We start from the raw sequence: 20,648 nt of genomic DNA on the forward strand, positions 1-20,648 counted from the left end.
GAAATTTGATCATTCATGCAGTCAAGACAAATGCTCTTCGTCTGTCGGCTGCCCAGAATAATACATTGGCTCTTTCTTTCTGTTTTCTACTTTGACCTATATATGTAACACTACATGAAATATTCACATCTTTTATCATATTAACTGATTTCATGAGCATTATTAATTTTCAGTAGATCTTAGAGGAATGTTTTTAATCTCATCAAATTTTATATTGAACTGACCTATACTTAAAGTCATGCGCAAGGGTCTTGATAGTTACTGCCTGTGCTTAAAATTTCTACGCAGCCATGATGTGAGCTTTGACTCCTTTTTGTCTCACAGTGTTTTACATGTGCACGTGGTTGCTTATTGAGATATTTCTAACTGCATTCCTAAATGGAAAAAGCTATAAAACTTAATTTAATGTGTATGTTGTAACATAATTTAGTAACATGAAAAGATAATTTTTTCTTTCGTAACCCTAAACCTAATGGGAGCCTGGGTGCTGAGGCTTAGTCCTCAAGCACCATCGGTGGCCCAGATGAGAAAGTTGCCCAGGGAGCCGTGTTTCTGCAGTACCATGCATCTCCTGGCGTGCCTTTTGCAGACCCAGGGTCCCTGTAGCTGTAGGCTTTGTGGTTCTCTAAACCCTAATCCTAATGGGATCTTGGGGCCGAGACTTAGGCCTCAAGCAGCGTGGGTGGTACAGATGAGAAAGATGTGGAGGGAGCCATGTCAATGCACTGCAGTTCTCCACTTGGCATGCCTTTTGCTGCCCCAGTGTCCCTGGAGCTGAACTCCATGCATGTCCTTGGTGGACGAGGTGTGCATGGAGCATTATTTGTGCAGTGCCGTGCATCTTTTGCTTTAGCCTTTTGTAGTCTTAATGTCTCTGGAGCTGTAGGGTTTTTGGTTCTCTTAACCATATCTCTAACTGTAAGGGTAAGTGGAGGTTTGGGCCAAGACTGAGGTCCCTAGTACCATAGAGTCATGGTTTAGCACACATGGTTGTGTGGCTGGACTTGATCTTTGAGGTCTTTTCCAATCTATGATTTTCTGGTTCTATAACTTGCAAATCAGACAATGGATTTGAGTACTATCATCTAATTGTCTGTTGTATATTGTACAGAAAGTACTTAGTGTATCTGTTAGCAATGGTAATTGACCTGTGTAAGACTTAAGTTTCTTTAATGTAACATCATTATAGTTATGTTCTCCTGCTTCACAAAGTTTTTTTTTTTTATCTAGAATGGAATTTTGTAATATTTATTATATATAACCATGAAGGTAAGTTGCTTTTGATGAGTGACTTGCATTGGCTTAGACAGTATAGATGAATAAGTTCATATTACCTCCTATAACAGGCCGTGAGTGGTCAGATTGGTCTAGTGAATTGCGAATTCCAGGAGATGAACTGAAGTGGAAGTTCATCAGCGATGGCTCTGTGAATGGATGGGGATGGCGATTCACTGTTTACCCTATCATGCCAGCTGCAGGTAAGGTGTGATATATGATGATTACAGTAGGGCTTGACTTTTTCTTACAATTACATTTATTATATGTTATGTACATGCTAAAGTTCAATAGTTCATTTACAGTCATACTAAGAAAACATTTTTATTCATATTTAACGAAACATTTTCAACAACATTTTCAACAAAGTCCTGAGAGGTGCACTTGTACATAGAGAAAAGAAAAAAAAATTGTAATCACTCAGGTTTGCCTCTTCATCAGTGAAGAGAGGATACTTTTGAGGCACAGTTAATCTGAAATTATCTGTTTTCTTTTGTGTCATGAAAGTGCCTCTTTCTTCCAAGCCCTTCAAAGGGAGGTGGAATGGACCAACTCAGATACAGAGTGGCACTGTAGACTGCTATGTTTGGTCAGCTAAATCTTGTGCATGTTCTGCTCTTATTTCAGAGGACAAATCTTCCCCACTTTTTTTTGCTTTTTGTTTCTTGCAGGGCCTAAAGACCTCCTCTCAGATCGTTGCATTCTTTCATGTCCCTCAATGGATTTGGTTACCTGTTTGTTGGATTTTCGCTTAAATTTTGCTTCCAACAGGAGTATCGTTCCTCGCTTGGCAGCTTCTCTTGCAGCTTGTGCTCAACTGAGTGCCTTAGGTAGGTGTAATCTTAAAATTAATTTCATTTGTTTGAAGGTAAAACAATATTTTTAAAGTAATTATGTTCTTTATGTACCTGTGTTTCCTTAGCTGCTGGCCACAGAATGTGGGCCTTGCAGAGACTACGGAAACTGCTCACAACAGAGTTTGGCCAGTCTATTAACATCAACCGGATTCTAGGGGAGAATGATGGAGAAACACGAGCTTTGGTAAGAAGGCTGCGATGCTCTCCTCTTCACATGCTTTACATTAAGATGTACGTGAAGTGTTAAAATGGTAACCTTGATGTACAACATTTTTTTGTTAGTGGTAAAACAGGAAATGTGCAAATGAAAAGCCTTCTTGCACAGGTCTGCAAGTCTGTAAAGGTACTCAATTTTAGAAGAGAAACGGCTAATTCTAATGCTGTGTAGATGTAGTTTTGGAATTGCCAAAAAGTGATAGAGACTTTTGGTCTCTTTTCCTTTTGTATTAGGAAGTGGATGAAAATGATACTTCACGTAGCTAACTGTAGTTTAGGAAGTTATTAATGTTTTGTCATGGTCATCTAAATAATGTACCTTTGTAATAATACAATAAGACTAACTATCTAGTTCTGTGGTTTTTCTAGAGTTTCACAGGGAGTGCTTTAGCTGCTTTGGTTAAAGGTCTTCCAGAAGCTTTGCAGCGACAGTTTGACTATGAAGACCCCATTGTGAGAGGTGGCAAACAGTTGCTCCACAGTCCTTTCTTTAAGGTAATGAGGTACAATCAGTAAAGAATTCGTTAGTACAGTTCTGGATATTTTTTGTGAGATGTCCACCTAGTCCTATATCAGATCAAATTTTCTGACCTTTATTTTCTGAAAAAATCAGAATTCTACTTCTAAAAGGAGAATCAAATATACAAATGAAGAATAAGAAGTACCTAGCTAGGTAGAGGTAGGTAGGTCAGGAAAAACAACTTGAAAATACAGTAGACTACTTTTACAAGTGATTTCTGAGTTGTTTTAATAGCAGTGTTATCTATTTACATTTATTTATTCATATCCTCTGAAGATTTTATTTACATCAAGTTGGAACAAATAAGAATGTCTTAAAAGGAAGACTATTCAGTTTAGGACCTTGTACTTTAAAATAAAAATAAACAAACAAAAAAATAAGAGTTCAGAGAAGAGTAACAATAAAAGGCTGAAAAAGTCTCCCATGTCATAAAAGTTAAACTAAGAGGATTTACCTATCTTAAGGAAAAGAAATTATTAAAATCTGTAAAATGTTTTACAGGGAAGAAGTAATCCATTGTTCACAATCTTCATCTTTAACATTGAAATTGAATCAAATTGAAAATCAATTGAAAATTGATTTAACTGTAGAAGGAGACTTAGTTTAAACATGGAAGGTAAAAAGTTCAGCACATAGTGTTTGGTCTAGAAAAGTTAATTAATCCAGGAGTGTTTTTCACAGCAGGTTTGTGGAAATCTATGGATGGGAAGAGGAAGTTAGATACATAATCATGTGAGAGAGTGTGGGTATCAAGTACCTGAGTTCTGCCCTGTCAGTGAGGGTGATGAAGATGGCTCCTAATGTCCCTTGCACTTTGTGTTTTTGAGTCTGTGTTCAGGCCCTACTGGTCTGTGAGCTGTTCAACTACATCAAATGCATTTTACTTCTTATTACACATTTTTGATACATCATTGGTTTTTGATTGTCTGCAGGTGCTTGTGGCTCTTGCTTGTGATCTGGAGTTGGACACTCTCCCTTGCTGTGCGGAGACACACAAATGGGCCTGGTTCAGGAGATACTGTATGGCTTCCAGGGTTGCTGTGGCTCTTGATAAAAGGACACCATTACCTCGCCTTTTCCTTGATGAGGTACTGCGGGAGTGTTTAAAATGGTTCACGGAACATATGAGAGTGTTTAAGTTAAAAAGATATTCTAAATTTGAAGTACTTTATGCCAACTGTCATAGGAGTAACTGATAATGTTGAATTACGTTGTTTAATTCAAATTGTTTTACAGGTGGCAAAGAAAATCCGAGAATTAATGGCAGATAATGAAAATATGGATGTTCTTCATGAGTGCCATGATGTCTTTAAGAGAGAACAGGATGAGCAGCTTGTCCAGTGGATGAATAGGTTATTTCCTTCATCTGTCATTGGTTTGGTCTTGTGATGCTTTGTTGTTGTACAATGATAAACTGCATTTTTTTGTGACTCTTTAAAAGCTCTTTTGAAATTCATTTTGTCTTGCATTTTCTGCAGACGACCTGATGACTGGACACTTTCAGCTGGAGGCAGTGGAACTATTTATGGTTGGGGTCATAATCACAGAGGACAACTTGGTGGGATTGAAGGGGCTAAAGTCAAAGTCCCAACTCCATGTGAAGCTCTTGCTACCCTTAGACCAGTGCAGTTAATTGGTGGTGAACAGACTCTGTTTGCAGTGACTGCTGATGGGAAAGTAAGGATACAAAAAATGATTGTTTGTTAGGTTCCCTTGAAATATTTTAGCCTCAATCAGAATGGGTTTGGCTAAATAAAAAATAATGTGCATAGCACAGATGATGATGATGATGATGGTGATGATGGTGATTGTTGGTTTTGCTTTTGTTTTGTTTGTTGTTTTTTTTTTTAACTAAACCAACTCCACCAGTGCAGTCTAGGAATTCAGCGTGCTATAGCATTAAATGCATGGAACAAGACATGTATTTTAGTTCTCAGTTCAAAGCTGTCATCAGATTTTTGAATACAAAGCTGAATACAAGTGATGTAGTCACAGAGTCCCACAGAACAGGACAGAGAAAAATGTGATGGTGATTGTCTCTGACAGGGGAGAGGTGTGATTGGAATTGGAGATTGTTCACAGTTGGCTAGATGCCTCTAAGTTGGATCTTGCAGGATCTAATTAGCAGATGCTTAAATCCTGAGTGAAAAGGTACAGGAGAAAAAAAAGTAAGTTCACAAGTTTGAAGAAGTCTTTTATTTTGATACAGATGGCACCTCCGTGTTAAAGGTGTGATCCAGAATCTTAGCTACAGCTTTTTGTAACAGTTGCATTCATCTAGTGAGATACTGTAATGATTCTGTCCTCAGCTGTCAGTATCATCCTTGTTAATGATTCACAGAAGGATAAGGAACAGATTAATGACATTGCTTGACACCATTCTGAGAGAAATTACTTTCAGACAGACAAAAGGAGAGTGAAAAGCAGTACTTAAAACTGTATTTATGGGATGGGAAGGGAAGAAGCAACTGTTTAGGTGTGTATATTCCACAGAAGAAAGAAAACTAGAATTGTTCTGCTTGAAGAAGACCTACAGGTGGTAGATGATTTTGTAATGCTATCATGCAAAGCTGTGGTTTCTTGATACTTTCACGAAATCTGCCTTAGGATTTAAAATGAAATCCGTCAGTGACAGTTCATATTGACTTGAATGTAGCCATCTTTTCACTTTTTTTGGGTGAAATATTTCAAATTTTTTCTTATTTTCCAGAAAAGGGCATAGAGGAATGTAGGACACTATTTTGTCAGGCTTTCCTTTAACTGTATTCTAGTATACATTCATTAAGAATTATGCTCTACAGCTCTAGTGAATGTTCTTCAAGAGGCAAATAAAATTAAATTTTACTCTTCACTTTAAAGCTATATGCCACTGGATATGGAGCAGGTGGTAGGCTTGGAATTGGAGGAACAGAGTCAGTTTCTACACCAACTTTACTGGAATCCATTCAACATGTGTTTATAAAGAAAGTTGCAGTGAACTCAGGAGGAAAGCACTGTTTGGCATTGTCTTCTGAGGGAGAAGTTTATTCTTGGGGTGAAGCAGAAGATGGTAAACTTGGTCATGGAAACCGAAGGTAAGTAATACTTTGAACTGTTATTTTAAAAAAACTAGTCATGTATTCTTATTATAGTTCCTATGTATTTGAAGTGTTGTAAGAATGCTGCCTATACGTAGAAGTCAGTGTTGAGTATTGACGTGGATGCTGAAGTCCAGTGGCTTTCCTTTGGGATCTGCCGTGCATTTTAGGGAGCAAAGCTGCCATTTTGCTTCTGATCTCCACATGCATCAATGCCTACATTAAAGGAGAAGTTTTGTTGTGTTAAAGATGACAATGTTCTGATCCAAAACCAAAAAAGAATGCTGAAGTCTGTGGAGGGCAACAGTACATTTTATGCTAGAAATTTTAAGAATGTATGTTAAGTTGGAGATTTTTCCAGAGTAAATGCTTAGCTTTGACAGGATTTTAATGGAAATGGTTTTGTAGTTTCAGCTTAACTGTGTGGTAAAATGCTTCTAGATTTTATAGGCTTTTCAAAATATTTCTGAACATAAATCTTTAGGATTTTAAACTGAGGCAAAAGTAAATACTCCGTTATTTTAGGTGTCCTCATACTCATTTTAAAAACCTCTCTCCCTACAATGGTGATTGTGAATGGTCTATTCTAAAAGTTTTGTCAAGACAAATATTTTTGTTGCAGCCCTTGTGATCGTCCTCGTGTAATTGAATCTCTGAGGGGTATAGAAGTGGTTGATATTGCTGCTGGGGGAGCACACAGTGCATGTATCACTGCTGCAGGAGACCTTTTTACGTGGGGAAAGGGAAGATACGGACGCCTTGGGCATGGAGATAGTGAGGACCAACTGAAACCTAAACTGGTAAGGAACCTTTAGAGTTCTGTTCAGTCTTAGTCCAATTCTTATTCTGATTCGTAACTTTCTGCATTTCTGCATTTGAGAAATGAAAGGGCAAAATGGTGGCATCTATTTGTAAGAAATGAACAGTTAATTTAGAAAACAGGAATGAATTGGAAGAGCAAAGTGAAAGTGGAGCTGCAAACCTTTGCTAGAGGTCTCTGAACAGTTTATAAGGAACTTGTTTATGAGAAGGCTTAAAGGAAACCTGAAATCAAACACCCCAGTGTAAGTGTATTCCACTCCTTCACAGGAGTAGTTTGCACTGAAAGTAACAAGTGAGCTCCTTGTCTACTGAGTCCTCTCATTGTTTACTTCCTGGAAAATATACCAGTGGTTAGTGATAGCTAATTAATCACTTGCAAACTGCTTTTTTTCCTGACGTAATTATACTCTTAATTCTTGTGATTGAATACTGAGATGCTACTGAAGTATATACTAAGTTAATAAGAATTTTAATTAATTAATTAAAATTTAAATTAATTTTAATTAATTTTAAGTAATTATGAAGTATTTAATTGCTATTTGCTAAAGAAATTTGAGTTAAGCAGTTACTGATGAAGAAGGTAGCTGTTTCTGTTTCATTCTTAAGTGAGAATTTGGACAGTATTGAATGTAGGAAGAATGAGTATACTGATAGCTGATGAGTTGTAACTCAGACCGTCGCATTCCTGTGAACTAGACTGTAAGAGTTTTAAGTTAGAATAGTGGTATTAAGAAAACTGCTCTGCCTTTGAAATGAGAGTTCATTTTGTGACCTGTGTTCTCTTGCTGAAAATAGAGCAAAGGATAAGATTACATTACTTGAATCAAACTGAATGTTTGTCATTTTTATTCATAGCTTTGGGCATATATTTCTCTTTATGCCAGCATTAACTTTTTTCAGTGCTTGAATTTGTGGGACAAAGTATCATGCATTCTTAGTCCACTTTGGGACCTTATCACCTATATCCGGATGTTCTCCCCCAAAAAACAAGGTCTACCCACCTTCCCTAGACATCTTTATACATCTTTCTCCATATTCTTGATTAGTGTGAAAATAGAGAATAGGTAGATGAGTTAAAGTATGTGAAGTTCCATGCTGCTGTGGATTGTGCTATCTACAATCTACTTCAAGTAGGGGTGAGGATGCAATGTATGTGGGTCACAGTCCTTTTACTTTGTGGATACAAATCCCATACTCATCACTAGATGGCAGCATTTCAAAAGATGTTGATTAAATTCAGATTTTTTGATGTAAGTGCTAGAACATTGTAAACTGGTAGAAGAGTATTTGAAAATAAGACTCTTTTTTTCTTACTGTTTGCAGTACTCATCCAGAAAGCCTGAAATTATTTCATCAGATTACAGTCTTTGATAAACTTACATGTTTTCTATGAATTATTTTTACTGACTTTTTAGGTGAAAATAATTTAACCAGTTTACCAATTAACAGAATAATCCAGTATATAAAATATATAGTTAACTTTCATTTTGCTGTTTTGAAAAGAGCAAAGCACTTTGACTTGCCTTCATGTGGTTTATCCTGTGGTGTTTCAGACTTGTAGTTCCCATGAAGCACATCTCCACATTAAGTTTGTCGTCTTTTCTGAAACTAAATGACTGAGTCTTCTATTGCGAACAAAAGTGGGTGATTTCTTTACAGGTGGAAGCTCTCCAGGGCTACCGTGTGATTGACATAGCCTGTGGCAGCGGAGATGCACAGACATTGTGCCTTACTGACGATGATACGGTCTGGTCCTGGGGTGATGGAGATTATGGAAAGCTTGGGAGAGGAGGCAGTGATGGCTGTAAAGTACCAATGAAGGTATTTGAATATAATATTTCTTCTTTTTTAGAAATCATGAGGTTGATGGAGAACACTGAACACAGACTTGTCAATATGTGCAAACTTCCACCCATCCTGAGATATCAGGATTCTCCCGATTGTTGTTAAGAGTGAATTTTGTAGACTACAATGAGAAGTCTTTAAATTTTGTGTTTCCCCTGTACCTGGCACTGGTGAGGCCGCACCTAGAGTACTGTGTTCAGTTCTGGGCCCCTCACTATAAGAAGGATGTTGAGATTCTGGAGCGTGTTCAGAGAAGAGCCACAAGGATGGTGAGGAGTCTGGAGAACAAGCCTTAGGAGGAGCAGCTAAGGGAACTGGGGTTGTTTAGCCTGGAGAAGGCTGAGGGGAGACCTCATCACCACCTACAACTACCTAAAGGGAGGTTGTAGAGAGGTGGGTGCTGGTCTCTCCTCCCAGGTGATGGAGGATAGAACAAGGGGTAACGGCACCAAGCTGTGCCAAGGGAGGTTCAGGTTAGAGATAAGGAAGAAGTTCTTTACTGAGAGGGTCATCAGAAGCTGGAACAGGCTACCCAGAAAGGTGGTGGAGTCACCATCCCTGGATGTATTTAAAGAGCGGGTAGATGAGGTACTTAGGGATATGGTTTAGGGGATAGACAGGAACGGTTGGACGTGATGATCTCAGAGGACTTTTCCAACCAAGCGATTCTGTGATTCTGTGACTGTTAAAGTGGCACTTGAAAGTTTTTTCTTTGGCAAACATTGTTAGTTCCATCAATACTTCTCATTTTAATTTTGGTTCCTGTTAAAGCATCAGATTTTGCCAAGAAATCTTCTTATTTCCTTGTGTTAATAAATTTCCATAATACTGCTGAAGTCATAACTTCATTCCAGAAAGGGGTATCAATTGATTAAAAAGTAATCTTGCCTTATATTAAACCTTTCATGTGAATTCACGGTTGACTTGGAATTTCTTCCTATGTTAAAATAAAATCCATGTAACCATCTGATTTGAATTACAGCACTTGTTAGGAAGATGAACATTGCATGTGTTTGATAATTGTATGCAAGTGTCACTGTGTATACCTATGCACAGTAGCTTTTAGATTCTGAGTCCAGAGTTACACTTTATTACTTAGATACAGGTATCCCTGTTCTGTTTCCAAATGGACAAAGTCTGTCAGCCTATCTCAGATAACAGGTTTTTATTGCATGATGTAACACAATACGAAAATAGCTTGTTTATGTTTCATCAGTCATCAGTCCCATAGGATTGATGGTAAAGTGGCGTAAGTGCTTACACAGAATAAAAAGGAGGAGTGTACTGGAGGCTTAAATATTTTTACTATATTGGCAGAATTGCATCTATGTCATATGAGCTAGGGATGATTAATCTTGAGTATTTGGATACAGAGCCTTGCCATTTCTGTTAAGGAGCAATTGCTGAGTAGCTATTGGCAAAACATACTAGAGATGATCTTCAACAGTTTGCCAGATCCGATCTTCTTCAATCCGAGTGGTGAATGATAGAAAGATGAAAGTAGTAGAATTTTGCTAAATTACCTACATATACATTTTAATTTATAAGAATACATATAGACATACTTGCGCATTATATTTTACTGAAGACAGTGCAGTCTATGAAACTAGCCTCTTTGAATAACTTCAATTTTGTTTGATGATATCGCCCTAGATTGATTCCCTCACAGGCCTTGGAGTGGTTAAAGTAGAATGTGGATCACAATTTTCTGTGGCTCTTACAAAATCTGGAGCAGTATATACATGGTAAGTATTTTATCTTAGTTATTTTGACACTATTTGATGTAACCTCATCTGCAACAGGTGCTGGTGTTATACTGCCTTCACTGTTTTGATTTCCCCCCTCCCCAGTCAAAAACTTTTTTTACTTCCTCTGTCTTGATTAGTAACAAAATCTACCACTTTGGGGAATATTTTATAGTGCTATTTGAATAAAAAAAAAAAATCGAAGTCTTGGAAACCTAAGCACAGAGTTGTCATTCCAGGCACTGGCTGCTGCAAGGTGCAGAAATTCCAAGGAGGTCAGTAGAAGTATAAGCCTGAAGTGACATGCAGGGTGGAAGATGATAGTGTAAATAACATTCTTGTATATTACCAAAATTGATGGCTGTAGTTTGAGAATGTGATTTGAGGTCATTGTTTTAATCTACCTATATCATTGCAAATTCTGTAGTTTAAAATGCTAGACTTAAGTGTTTAAAAAAACTAAACTAAATACTTTCCCAACAGCCTCCCACCCCATTGTTTGCATGGCATTAAAGATATCCTTAAACTGTACCAAGTCCCAGTCTCTGAGATGGTAAATGTACTGGTTTTGCAGATGAGTGCTTCTAATACTTGACCCTTTTACGAGGAAAAAAACAAACCACCCCCTGCGAAAGCAGTGTAAGGACCTACACAGAATAAGTAGAAACAGCATATTGAAGGTGTAAGAATTTTTACTGTATCAGCAGACTTACATCCACGTCACGTGAGCTAAGGGTGATTAATGTTGAATATTTTGAGAGTATTTTGGTATTGGACTGTTTTATAAATACGTCTACAAGCCAAATATCAGACACAGTCTGTTGTTCTGGTTTTTTTTGCACAGTTAAAACACAATTTTGAAATGTTTTGCCTTCTCTGTGCAGGGGCAAAGGAGATTATCATCGGTTAGGCCATGGATCTGATGACCATGTTAGAAGACCACGGCAAGTGCAGGGACTGCAAGGAAAGAAAGTCATTGCAATTGCTACTGGGTCTCTACACTGTGTTTGCTGCACTGAAGATGGTATAAAAATAAAATAATTTATTTAGCTCTCAGTACTGAATTTGAAAAAAAATGAAATTTTATTTTTTTCAGTCAGCTGTTGGTAGGTTGTCCTTTCTGAAAATGCTGGATGCTGGTCCTTTATGTGCATGGACGTATTTTGTGTTTGCAGACGTTGCATATTTCTTGAGCAGCAAGCATATAATTGATTTAAAATGTTTACATAACACCAACCGTAGGTTTTTAATTAATAAAAAATAAGAATTTTGTTTCATACCTGCTGATGGTCAAAGAAAAATACAGAGTATATATACCAATATAGTAGTTACAGATTGGTCAAGCAGTAGAATTAATGGATTTGGCTTTTTTGTCTTCAGCAACTTCTAAGCCTGCTGAAGTGTATAACTTGCTAAATGAAGCACTGCGCAAACAACATTGCTTCTTACAGAGCAGGCTGAGATACTGAATATGATTTTTAGCAGACTTACTCCAACATTTAATTAACAAGTCTGCACGATAACTGAGTGTTTTATGGGTGCTAGTGAAATAGAATATAGCTGCAGAAAATGAATGCTCAGAAGCAAGGTTGCTATTTAAAAAGTATTTTCCAATTACCTTGCAACAGTAAGCACCCATCTTAATGTCCTCTCTAGTGATGCAACCTATTATAGGATCTTCTCTTTTGTTTTATATAAAATGTTAAGCCTTTCCTAATTATTTCTTTATTATCAACTTTTTTTGCTATGAAACTGGTTGTTTCTGGTGTATCTGTTGTTACTTTTCTGCTCCACCCTTTCCTTCTGTTCTGGTACAGAACTTAAGTTATACAAACTATGAGTGAATAAGTGCATCTTATAGTAGCTGCTCTACATAGACCATGGGCCTAATGGTGTCATTCAAGATTTATCTGCACCGAACAGTGGATTCTAAGATGGCCATCAGTCCTGGGAATTCTGATTACAGTCCAAGGCCTCATTCAGTTAAATACTTATAAATGCAAATTTTAAAAAAGGCAAAAGGCTTCTATCTTAGCTTCAGAACAATTAATTATTTTTATTGGTTTAGGGGAAGTGTATACATGGGGAGATAACGATGAAGGGCAGCTTGGAGATGGAACGACTAATGCCATCCAAAGACCACGTTTGGTTGCAGCACTTCAGGGTAAAAAGATCAACAGAGTAGCCTGTGGCTCAGCACATACTTTAGCTTGGTCAACCAGCAAACCTGCTAATGCTGGCAAGCTCCCCACACAGGTAATCTTTTTGGCTTGTTGCATTCAGATTTTAAATATACTTGGTATGCTTATTGCTGGTCTTTCAGTAAACATATTTCCTTTCTAAATCCCTGCATAAGCTCAGCGTGCTTTGATTTGGCTTCGAGTTTGAGCCAGTTACTTTGTTTTACTTCCATATTTCCAATGAACGATTCCGTTTTTTTTGAGGTGAGAAAGACTCTTTCTTCAGTTGTTAATCTAAACACAGAATAGTAACTGAATTTGCAAATTGGCAGGAATCTTAATTTTGTATTTCAGCTATGAAAATCTTATGCCTTCCAGGGGAGTTCTTCGTTGCTTGCTTTATGTTGAGAAGATTTCTGCATATTCCATCTTTTGGCTCTAGTGCCTGGGTGTAGTGTTGACAGGATGTAGAATGAAGCTCTTTATGGATAAAGGGAATTGTAAAATATGGAATAGCAAGAATAGTCTAACTGTCACGTTTCTAATACTTGTTTCAGATGCTGTTAGTATCTTTTATAAACAACTGAACTCTGTATATGAAGTTTTGCCAGTGTGAATAAGCTAATACCTGAATTCCTAATACAAATTTACCTACAAATCTTCTAAATTGCTATTCTGTTTAATAAAATAAAGTATATAACAATTCTAAATTACATTTGGATATCATTGCCTTACCATAGGTTCCTATGGAGTACAATCATCTGCAGGAAATTCCCATCATCTCATTGAGAAACAGGCTTCTGCTGTTGCATCACATTTCTGAACTCTTCTGTCCCTGCATTCCCATGTTTGATCTTGAAGGAAGACTTGATGAAACTGGCCAAGGACCCTCAGTTGGGTTTGACACATTACGGGGAATACTGATATCTCAGGGAAAGGTATTTATCAGAATGTTTTTAAGGGAGTGATTTGTAACTGTTGGTAAAATGTACTTTTAGAACTATTTCTGAAATAAATAGAACTATATATCTCAATTTGTTCTGTAACTTGCATATCAAATATTTGCATTCTGATAATGCAAACTTTTGTGTTTTCCTCGTTTCTTCATCATAGTGCTTTTGTGTGTTGTGATCTTAACTTTGCACTGTAAATCATCAGTTTGTAGTATAGCTAGATTCCTCTAGAGTATTCAGTAGATGCTATCCTGGATAAGAAATGTAAGATAGGTATGAAATGGTCCTTGTCTGCTTTTTGTATTTCAGCTGTCATGATCAGGTGATATACAGGTAGACTTGTTTTAGGCTGGACTAAAAGTGAAGACACATTATCTAGGAGTGCAATTGTAAATTGGTAAAAAAGTGGATTTTTACTGTTGTAAGTAAAGTTGGTCATGAGAAAGACTATATATGAATTATAATGCTTGAAGGCTACAGCAGTTGTTCAGAACTTCAGAGATGGAAAGCCTTTAAAGACATGACTTGCCTTCAGTATGATCTTCAGTTTTGGGTCTGAATTTTCTCACTGTCTTAGTAACTTGTCTAACAAAGCACGATAAGATTATATAAACAGACAAAATCTGCTGCGGGATTTATATGAAAAGAGAAGCAGTTAAGTTTCCCTCTGCAGTGCTGTTCTATACCCTTAAATAAGATACCAGGCCTGTAACTAGACTCCTTACCATGTATTGTCTCAAGGTTTCTTTCTCTAGACTCCAATAAAATTGTATAGTAGAACAATCCAGCAGAATATATGCTTTACAGACTGTGAGAAGACTACACATTTTTCATCATAACCTAAACTGGAAAAAAAGAAAAAGAAATCCTAGCTATTCTGTTCATGACACTTTTGAGATTCTAAAGACTTAAAAGTATTTTTAATTTTTGCTTGAAACTGACAGTATAAAATTTGATCCAAATATTCAGTGAGAGAACCTTAGATACTTGAATTCACATAAAATTTTTTAAATTATTTGTTGTTTATTTTATTGCCTTCCATAGGAAGATGATCTTGTCTTTGGCTTTTTTGACTTTTTTTTCCTCTGACATTAATTGTTCTCCATATACATATATTATTCTGGTATAAACTAATTTATACCAACACTCAGCGGCATGTTGATTGCTTAGTAATAGCTGAATCAGGGTGCAGTACAACCTTTCAAGCCATCATTTTGAGTGATACAGGAGAGACTTGCTTCTTTACTTTGATAGTATCTCAGCTGTCTCAGACTTGAATTGTATTAGCACAAATAACATGATCCTTAACATCTCACAGCTCTATTTTCTGTTACTTTTGTTTATTCTTTTTTTAGTAGTTCAAAAGTATTTGTTGCTTCTTTGCATTTATTCTAAAGAAGGACTAGGAAGTATTATGCCTTTTCTAGTGTTTTGCAACGTACTCAGATGGAAATTGCTGAAGGATAGTATTGCAGGATCAATTTTTCTATTCTGCTGAAGAGGTTCTTTTTTCCTGATTTGAATGAAGTATGCATTTATTTATGAAATATGTGCAGCTTTCTTATTTAATTGCAGTTTTGCCACTATTTAATTTTTTTATATTTTCCTTTTTTTAGGAAGCAGCTTTCAGAAAAGTTGTGCAAGCAACTATGGTGAGAGATCGTCAGCATGGGCCAGTCGTAGAGCTCAACAGAATACAGGTATCTTAAACTGAAGTTTTAGTTTTAGTATCTGTATATTTGTCAGTATATGTATATGTATATGTATATATGTATAGTATCTGTACATTTGTCAGCTCCCTTTGTTTCAGCTGTGTGGTATCTGAGTACAAAAGAGTTGAATTTTTATCAGAGAATCAAACAGTGAGGAAGTGAATGCAACAAGGGCTGCTCATTTTGTTTTCAGTATGTTTTCACCCACACTGTAGTTTTTTGGGGATAGTGGGACACTTTTTGAAATATTAGGTGAATGATTTAGCCTATCATGAGCAAAGTATTTCCTACTTGACGAAGGACCTCAAAACTTTCAAAATTGCTACATTAAATAAAGAAAGTAGTGATTTTGATGCTTTTCTTACCTTTCCAGATGGTCACATGAATTATTCAGCTGTTGTTTTTGTAACAGAGAACAGGAAGAAGGGGGGGGGGGAAGTCAAGGAAAAAAAAGCCTTTGAATATAATTAAAAATCAGGCTGATAAACTCTTGTCTTTTGCTGGTCATCACATGTGGTCATATTGATTGCAGAACTGTTTGATACAAAAGGGCTTTTTTCCCTATCATTGACGTTAGAAAATGTAATCTTGTGCCTTAGGCCAGATTTATCTGTTTATCATAGATATTTCTGTAACATAGAATAGTAAAACATTGTTTTCATTTAAATGGACTGAAGCTTGGTCTTACAGAGTCCTCATGCATTTCTTTCCTTTAGTGGTGATTTTCTTTTTTGTATGTGTGTATTGTAAAAAATAAGAAAACTCACCCTCTGTAAGGTTAGAATGCAGAAACCTCAAAAATCTTAACCAATTACTTTTCTTACTGAACACAAGTACATCCTGTTGCGGCTGGACCCCGTTTCTGCTTCTTTGTCATTTTCTGTGGGCACTTAAAATGTCTTTTGGTAGTGCTATGTAACTAAAACGTGTCTCTTTAGTTTGTTATTTGGGAAATTGAAACTGAAGAAAGTGCTACAGATTTTCTCATTACTTTTTGTGTGTGTGAATTCAGCAAGGCAGATAAAGTAGTGCAAGTGTTTAAACTTAAGCAGGAAAGCAGTGAGTAGATTTTGGGCTCATTTCCTAGTGTCCTCCTTCTACTGTTAAGTTAATTAATGAAGATGAGCTTTCTCTCGTATTCTAGTTTGTTACTTGAATCTGTCTTGAAATCTAGAAAAGATCTGATAGCTACTTCTTCATAGTTTCTAGGGCAAATGAAGTATTGCTGTAACACATGTCTGTCCTAGATTTAGCCGAGTGGAAGCTAAAAAAGACCACATTTATTATTTGGACTGTTTACACATTACAAAGTAATTTCTTGAGTTAGCTTTTGCAGAGAACGAAAATGTGGGTTCTTTAACGGTTTGATCCTTTACAATATATAATTGAAGATTCAAAGCTGCTTTACATAGTCTCAAACAGCTAATTGTATGTTAAGAATTTTCATCTTGCACTTGTTGGTTTAACTGCAGCTAGGCTTTAAGATCCCTTGGCTTTCAGAAGACTGTTACAATTTTTATATTATATAGAATCATAGAATCATTGAGGTTGGAAAAGACTTCTGAGATCAAGTCCAACTGTCAAACCAACACCACCGTGCCCACTAAACCATGTCCTAAAGTGCTATATCTGCACATTTTTTTAACACCTCCAGCAATGGTGATTCCACCACTTTCCTGGGCAGCCTGTTGCAGTACTTGACCACTCTTTCAGTAGAGACTTTTTTTCCTAGTATCCAATCTAAGCCTCCTGGTGCAACTTGAGGCCATTTCCTCTTGTCCTATTGCTTGTTACTTGGGAGAAGAGTCTGACATCCACCTTGATACACCCTCCTTTCAGGTAGTTGTAGAGAGCGATAAGGTCTCCCCTCAGCCTCCTTTTCTTCAGGCTAAACAATCCCAGGTCCCTCAGCCGCTCCTCATAATTCTTGTGCTCCAGACCCCTCATCAGCTTCATTGCCCTTCTCTGGACACACTCCAGCACCTCAATGTCATTCTTGTAGTGAGGGACCCAAAACCGAACACAGTGTTCGAGTTGTGGCCTTACCAGTGCCAAGTACAGGGGAAGGATCACTTTCCTGCTTCTGCTGGCCACACTATTCCTGATGCAGGCCAGGATGCTATTGACCTCCTTGGCCTCCTGGGCACACTGCCGACTCATATTCAGCTGACTGTCAACCAGTACTCCCAGGTCCTTTTCTGCCTGGCAGCTCTCTAGCCACTCTTCCACAAGCCTGTAGTGCTGCATAGGGTTGTTGTGACCCAAGTGCAGGACCCCGCACTTATGCTTTGAGGTGATTAGCATGAGGGCAAGCTTGAATGCACAGAGACAGTTTGGGACGCTACTGGAGCACTGCGTAAAGCAGAAGAAACGAAACTTGCAGTTTTATCCATATTACTTTTTTGGGAATGGTGGTTAGGTGAAATGTTCCAAAAAAGCACCTGGGCCTTGTTCTGGAAAGCTATAATAGAAGTTGTTGTAGACTGAGCCAGAAAGTGAACTGACAGTTACATGTCTAGACAGGGCTGTGGTGCTCAAGTTTACTTACTGACTCTCTTACTAGCAGATCAGACTTACCTAGGTAGTATTTGAGTACTGGTGTAGCTCATGTTGTGTCAAGTGGCCAGTGTGTTATATGCCTTATAGGCAGACACACTCATAATGCTGTTAAATAGTATCTTGCCTTTGGATGAAAGACATTATGACAGCAGTTGAAAGGAATTTCTTTTTTTAAAAAGGAAACACATTTCAGTTAAGGAGACTATCTACTTTCAGGAATGCAGTGTTGCAAAGGATCCTCTGTTTCAATGTTCTGTACCGTCATGGGAGGAATGTCACACATATGGATGTATGAAATCCTGCTTTAAGAATAGTTTCTTCCTTCTTACTAAGGCTTCTTATTAAATGTGGGTTATAGAACTCTCACAGTCATGCTGACTGAAAATTATCTGATCTTAAAGTAGGCAGGGCATATCAGTGAATGAATTATTTGTTCTTTTGTGAGTGTTATACTTCAGTTTAAATAACATTCCTCCTTCCTGGTTATTGACAAGTGTGCTTTTAATGAATACTAATTTTACGACAGCCTTCATTTTCCTACACTGATCAGGCTAAGCTCTTTGTCTGCTTGTGTAGAGTAATCTTTCTCTACTCCTCATATTTTTATTTATTGAAGCATTTCAGTCTGAGCATAGATAACTGAAACCTCAAGGTACAGGTGAGACTGTGTCTGTACTCTTGTAATTATCATGCTGATACGTCTCTGCCTCTTCTGGAGATTGATTTTGTGACATGTCCTTGAATTGTATTTGTTTTTTCATGGATCTGTCTTCTATATTAACAATACAGATTTATCTTTCTTAGCTAATTTCAACTAATAAGCTGTCATCTTTTTATAAACTTTTTTTTATTAGCCTCTGAGTGCATGGCTTTATATACTCCATTTCTCACAAGTTCTAGTGGGTTGCAGAGAGTCCTGCAGGATGGCCAGTATTTCAGTGGGTACTCTTGGGCTGCTTGAAACAAATATAAAGTTTTGATTCAGAGGAAGAACTTAAATTTTGATCTTCATCACCTCAAAATGCTTTCACCAGAATACAGATTGGCTTGAGTGCCTTTCCCCCTTTGTTGCAATGGTTCTGCTCACAATAAGTGGTTATTCACTGGGGCAACTTCTTGAGCTTGATTCTTCCACACTTCACAGCATGTTGCTTTTGAGCTGCTGCATTTCTCTCTGGTCCAAGAAATGGACCAGATTTTCCACAAGTGGGTATCTTCTGATGACAGACTTTTAATGAAAATCCTTCTTGGGCTCTAACCAACATATTAACTTGTTTTATGCTAAAAAGTTATCTCATCAGCAAGAAGGCTGAAACTGCATTTTTAAAACTTGAGATGCTGCAGTCCTCCTAGAAAGGATTGGGATATGTAATAGGAGGCTGTGGTATCTATATCTATGAATGGATCTTAGATGGTACTGAAAAATACTGTGGTGCTGTAATTTGAAATTTCATTTTTCCTCTGTATATGTCACATATATACAAGATACATCGTGGACCTCTGCAAATGTTGCACTGAACACATTAGTATTTTATAAACATTAATCTTATGGTATGATCTGCACAGTGACGCCAGTTGAAATATGTTCTTACAGTGACTTTTATAATGTGCTTACTCAACAGGTAAAACGTTCTAGGAGTAAAGGAGGACTGGCTGGGCCTGATGGTACAAAGTCAGTATTTGGACAGATGTGTGCTAAAATGAGTTCCTTTAGCCCTGATAGCCTTCTGCTTCCTCATCGGGTTTGGAAAGTCAAGTTTGTTGGTAAGAGGATTCTCCACACCTCCATCTATTGCAGACGTAGCTTTACAGTTTTCTTAAGATTTACTTTTCTGGGGGACCTGAAGGAAGGCAGGAATATAGGAAAACAGTATATGTATGTAGGCAGAGAAAAGTGCTTAAAATGTTAGCAAGTAAAAAAGGCTTTCAAAATTATTTTATAGAAAAACCTCAAAATCAAATAATCCTGGCTAGCTGGTTTTACATGTAGGGTTGTTTTTACAATTCATATATCACTTTGGGCTTTTGGATGAAAAATATTTTAGATTGAGGAGCCATTCTATCACTCTGTATAAGATACGTCAACTATGTCTACTTTAAAATGACACTTAGAAATTGCGTTGTTTTGACATTTTTATTTCTTCCTCTTCTGTTTTATTTTGATTAGAGTATAACACAAAAATGTTAGTTATGCTGTGGCAAAATAGTATCTGACACTGTGATATGTTGTATAATCTTCTAAACAACATTATTTACAATGAACTGGAAATATCCAAATATAAAGCAAAACATAAAGTGTTTTCATGTGAACAGATATGACAGTGTAGCTTTTAGTAAACTTTTGTTTACTCAGTCATCCCTGTGGAATGAAATACAGTTTATTTCAATACTTCATTTATTTTTGAAAGAACAATTAATTTTGAACCTTTTTTTCTTCTCCAAGGTGAATCTGTGGACGACTGCGGTGGAGGTTACAGTGAATCAATAGCAGAAATGTGTGAGGAGCTTCAGAATGGGCTGACCCCTTTGTTAATTGTGACACCAAATGGAAGAGATGAATCTGGAGCAAACAGAGATTGCTTCCTCTTAAATCCTGCTGCCAAGTCACTCTTGCATATGAACATGTTCCGTTTTCTTGGTAATTTCCTAGCAACATTGCGATGTTCTGCTTGCATTACATGATCAGAATATTGGGAATCTGACAAAAAAAACTTAAATATTATGTTTAAACTTACAGGTGTACTTTTGGGCATTGCTATCCGGACTGGCAGCCCTCTGAGCCTCAACCTGGCTGAGCCAGTATGGAAGCAGCTTGCAGGAATGAACCTAACAATTGCTGATCTCAGTGAGGCAAGTATGAATCACAGAATGTTAGGAGTTGGAAGGG

At 37.2% G+C, this 20,648-nt stretch overlaps 1 protein-coding gene across 1 annotated transcript in view; it reads left to right on the forward strand.

The window, feature by feature from the left end:
* Nucleotides 1-20,615, forward strand: part of HERC2 (HECT and RLD domain containing E3 ubiquitin protein ligase 2) — a gene marked incomplete at its 3' end in the record, with an annotated part of 103,068 nt that extends 82,453 nt beyond the window's left edge. Inside the window, exons 71-88 of the mRNA XM_010184126.1 lie at nucleotides 1,347-1,478; nucleotides 1,947-2,105; nucleotides 2,198-2,316; nucleotides 2,718-2,843; nucleotides 3,801-3,956; nucleotides 4,105-4,220; nucleotides 4,347-4,545; nucleotides 5,728-5,942; nucleotides 6,568-6,745; nucleotides 8,427-8,588; nucleotides 10,266-10,357; nucleotides 11,242-11,381; nucleotides 12,426-12,613; nucleotides 13,278-13,475; nucleotides 15,107-15,190; nucleotides 19,384-19,525; nucleotides 20,205-20,399; nucleotides 20,499-20,615. Of these exons, the coding sequence (XP_010182428.1) occupies nucleotides 1,347-1,478; nucleotides 1,947-2,105; nucleotides 2,198-2,316; nucleotides 2,718-2,843; nucleotides 3,801-3,956; nucleotides 4,105-4,220; nucleotides 4,347-4,545; nucleotides 5,728-5,942; nucleotides 6,568-6,745; nucleotides 8,427-8,588; nucleotides 10,266-10,357; nucleotides 11,242-11,381; nucleotides 12,426-12,613; nucleotides 13,278-13,475; nucleotides 15,107-15,190; nucleotides 19,384-19,525; nucleotides 20,205-20,399; nucleotides 20,499-20,615 (2,718 nt within the window). The remainder of the gene's footprint in view (nucleotides 1-1,346; nucleotides 1,479-1,946; nucleotides 2,106-2,197; nucleotides 2,317-2,717; nucleotides 2,844-3,800; nucleotides 3,957-4,104; nucleotides 4,221-4,346; nucleotides 4,546-5,727; nucleotides 5,943-6,567; nucleotides 6,746-8,426; nucleotides 8,589-10,265; nucleotides 10,358-11,241; nucleotides 11,382-12,425; nucleotides 12,614-13,277; nucleotides 13,476-15,106; nucleotides 15,191-19,383; nucleotides 19,526-20,204; nucleotides 20,400-20,498) is intronic.
* Nucleotides 20,616-20,648: the final 33 nt, after the last annotated feature.

Source organism: Mesitornis unicolor, unplaced genomic scaffold (genome assembly GCF_000695765.1).
Source record: "Mesitornis unicolor isolate BGI_N332 unplaced genomic scaffold, ASM69576v1 scaffold9085, whole genome shotgun sequence".
NCBI classification, from domain to species: domain Eukaryota; kingdom Metazoa; phylum Chordata; class Aves; order Mesitornithiformes; family Mesitornithidae; genus Mesitornis; species Mesitornis unicolor.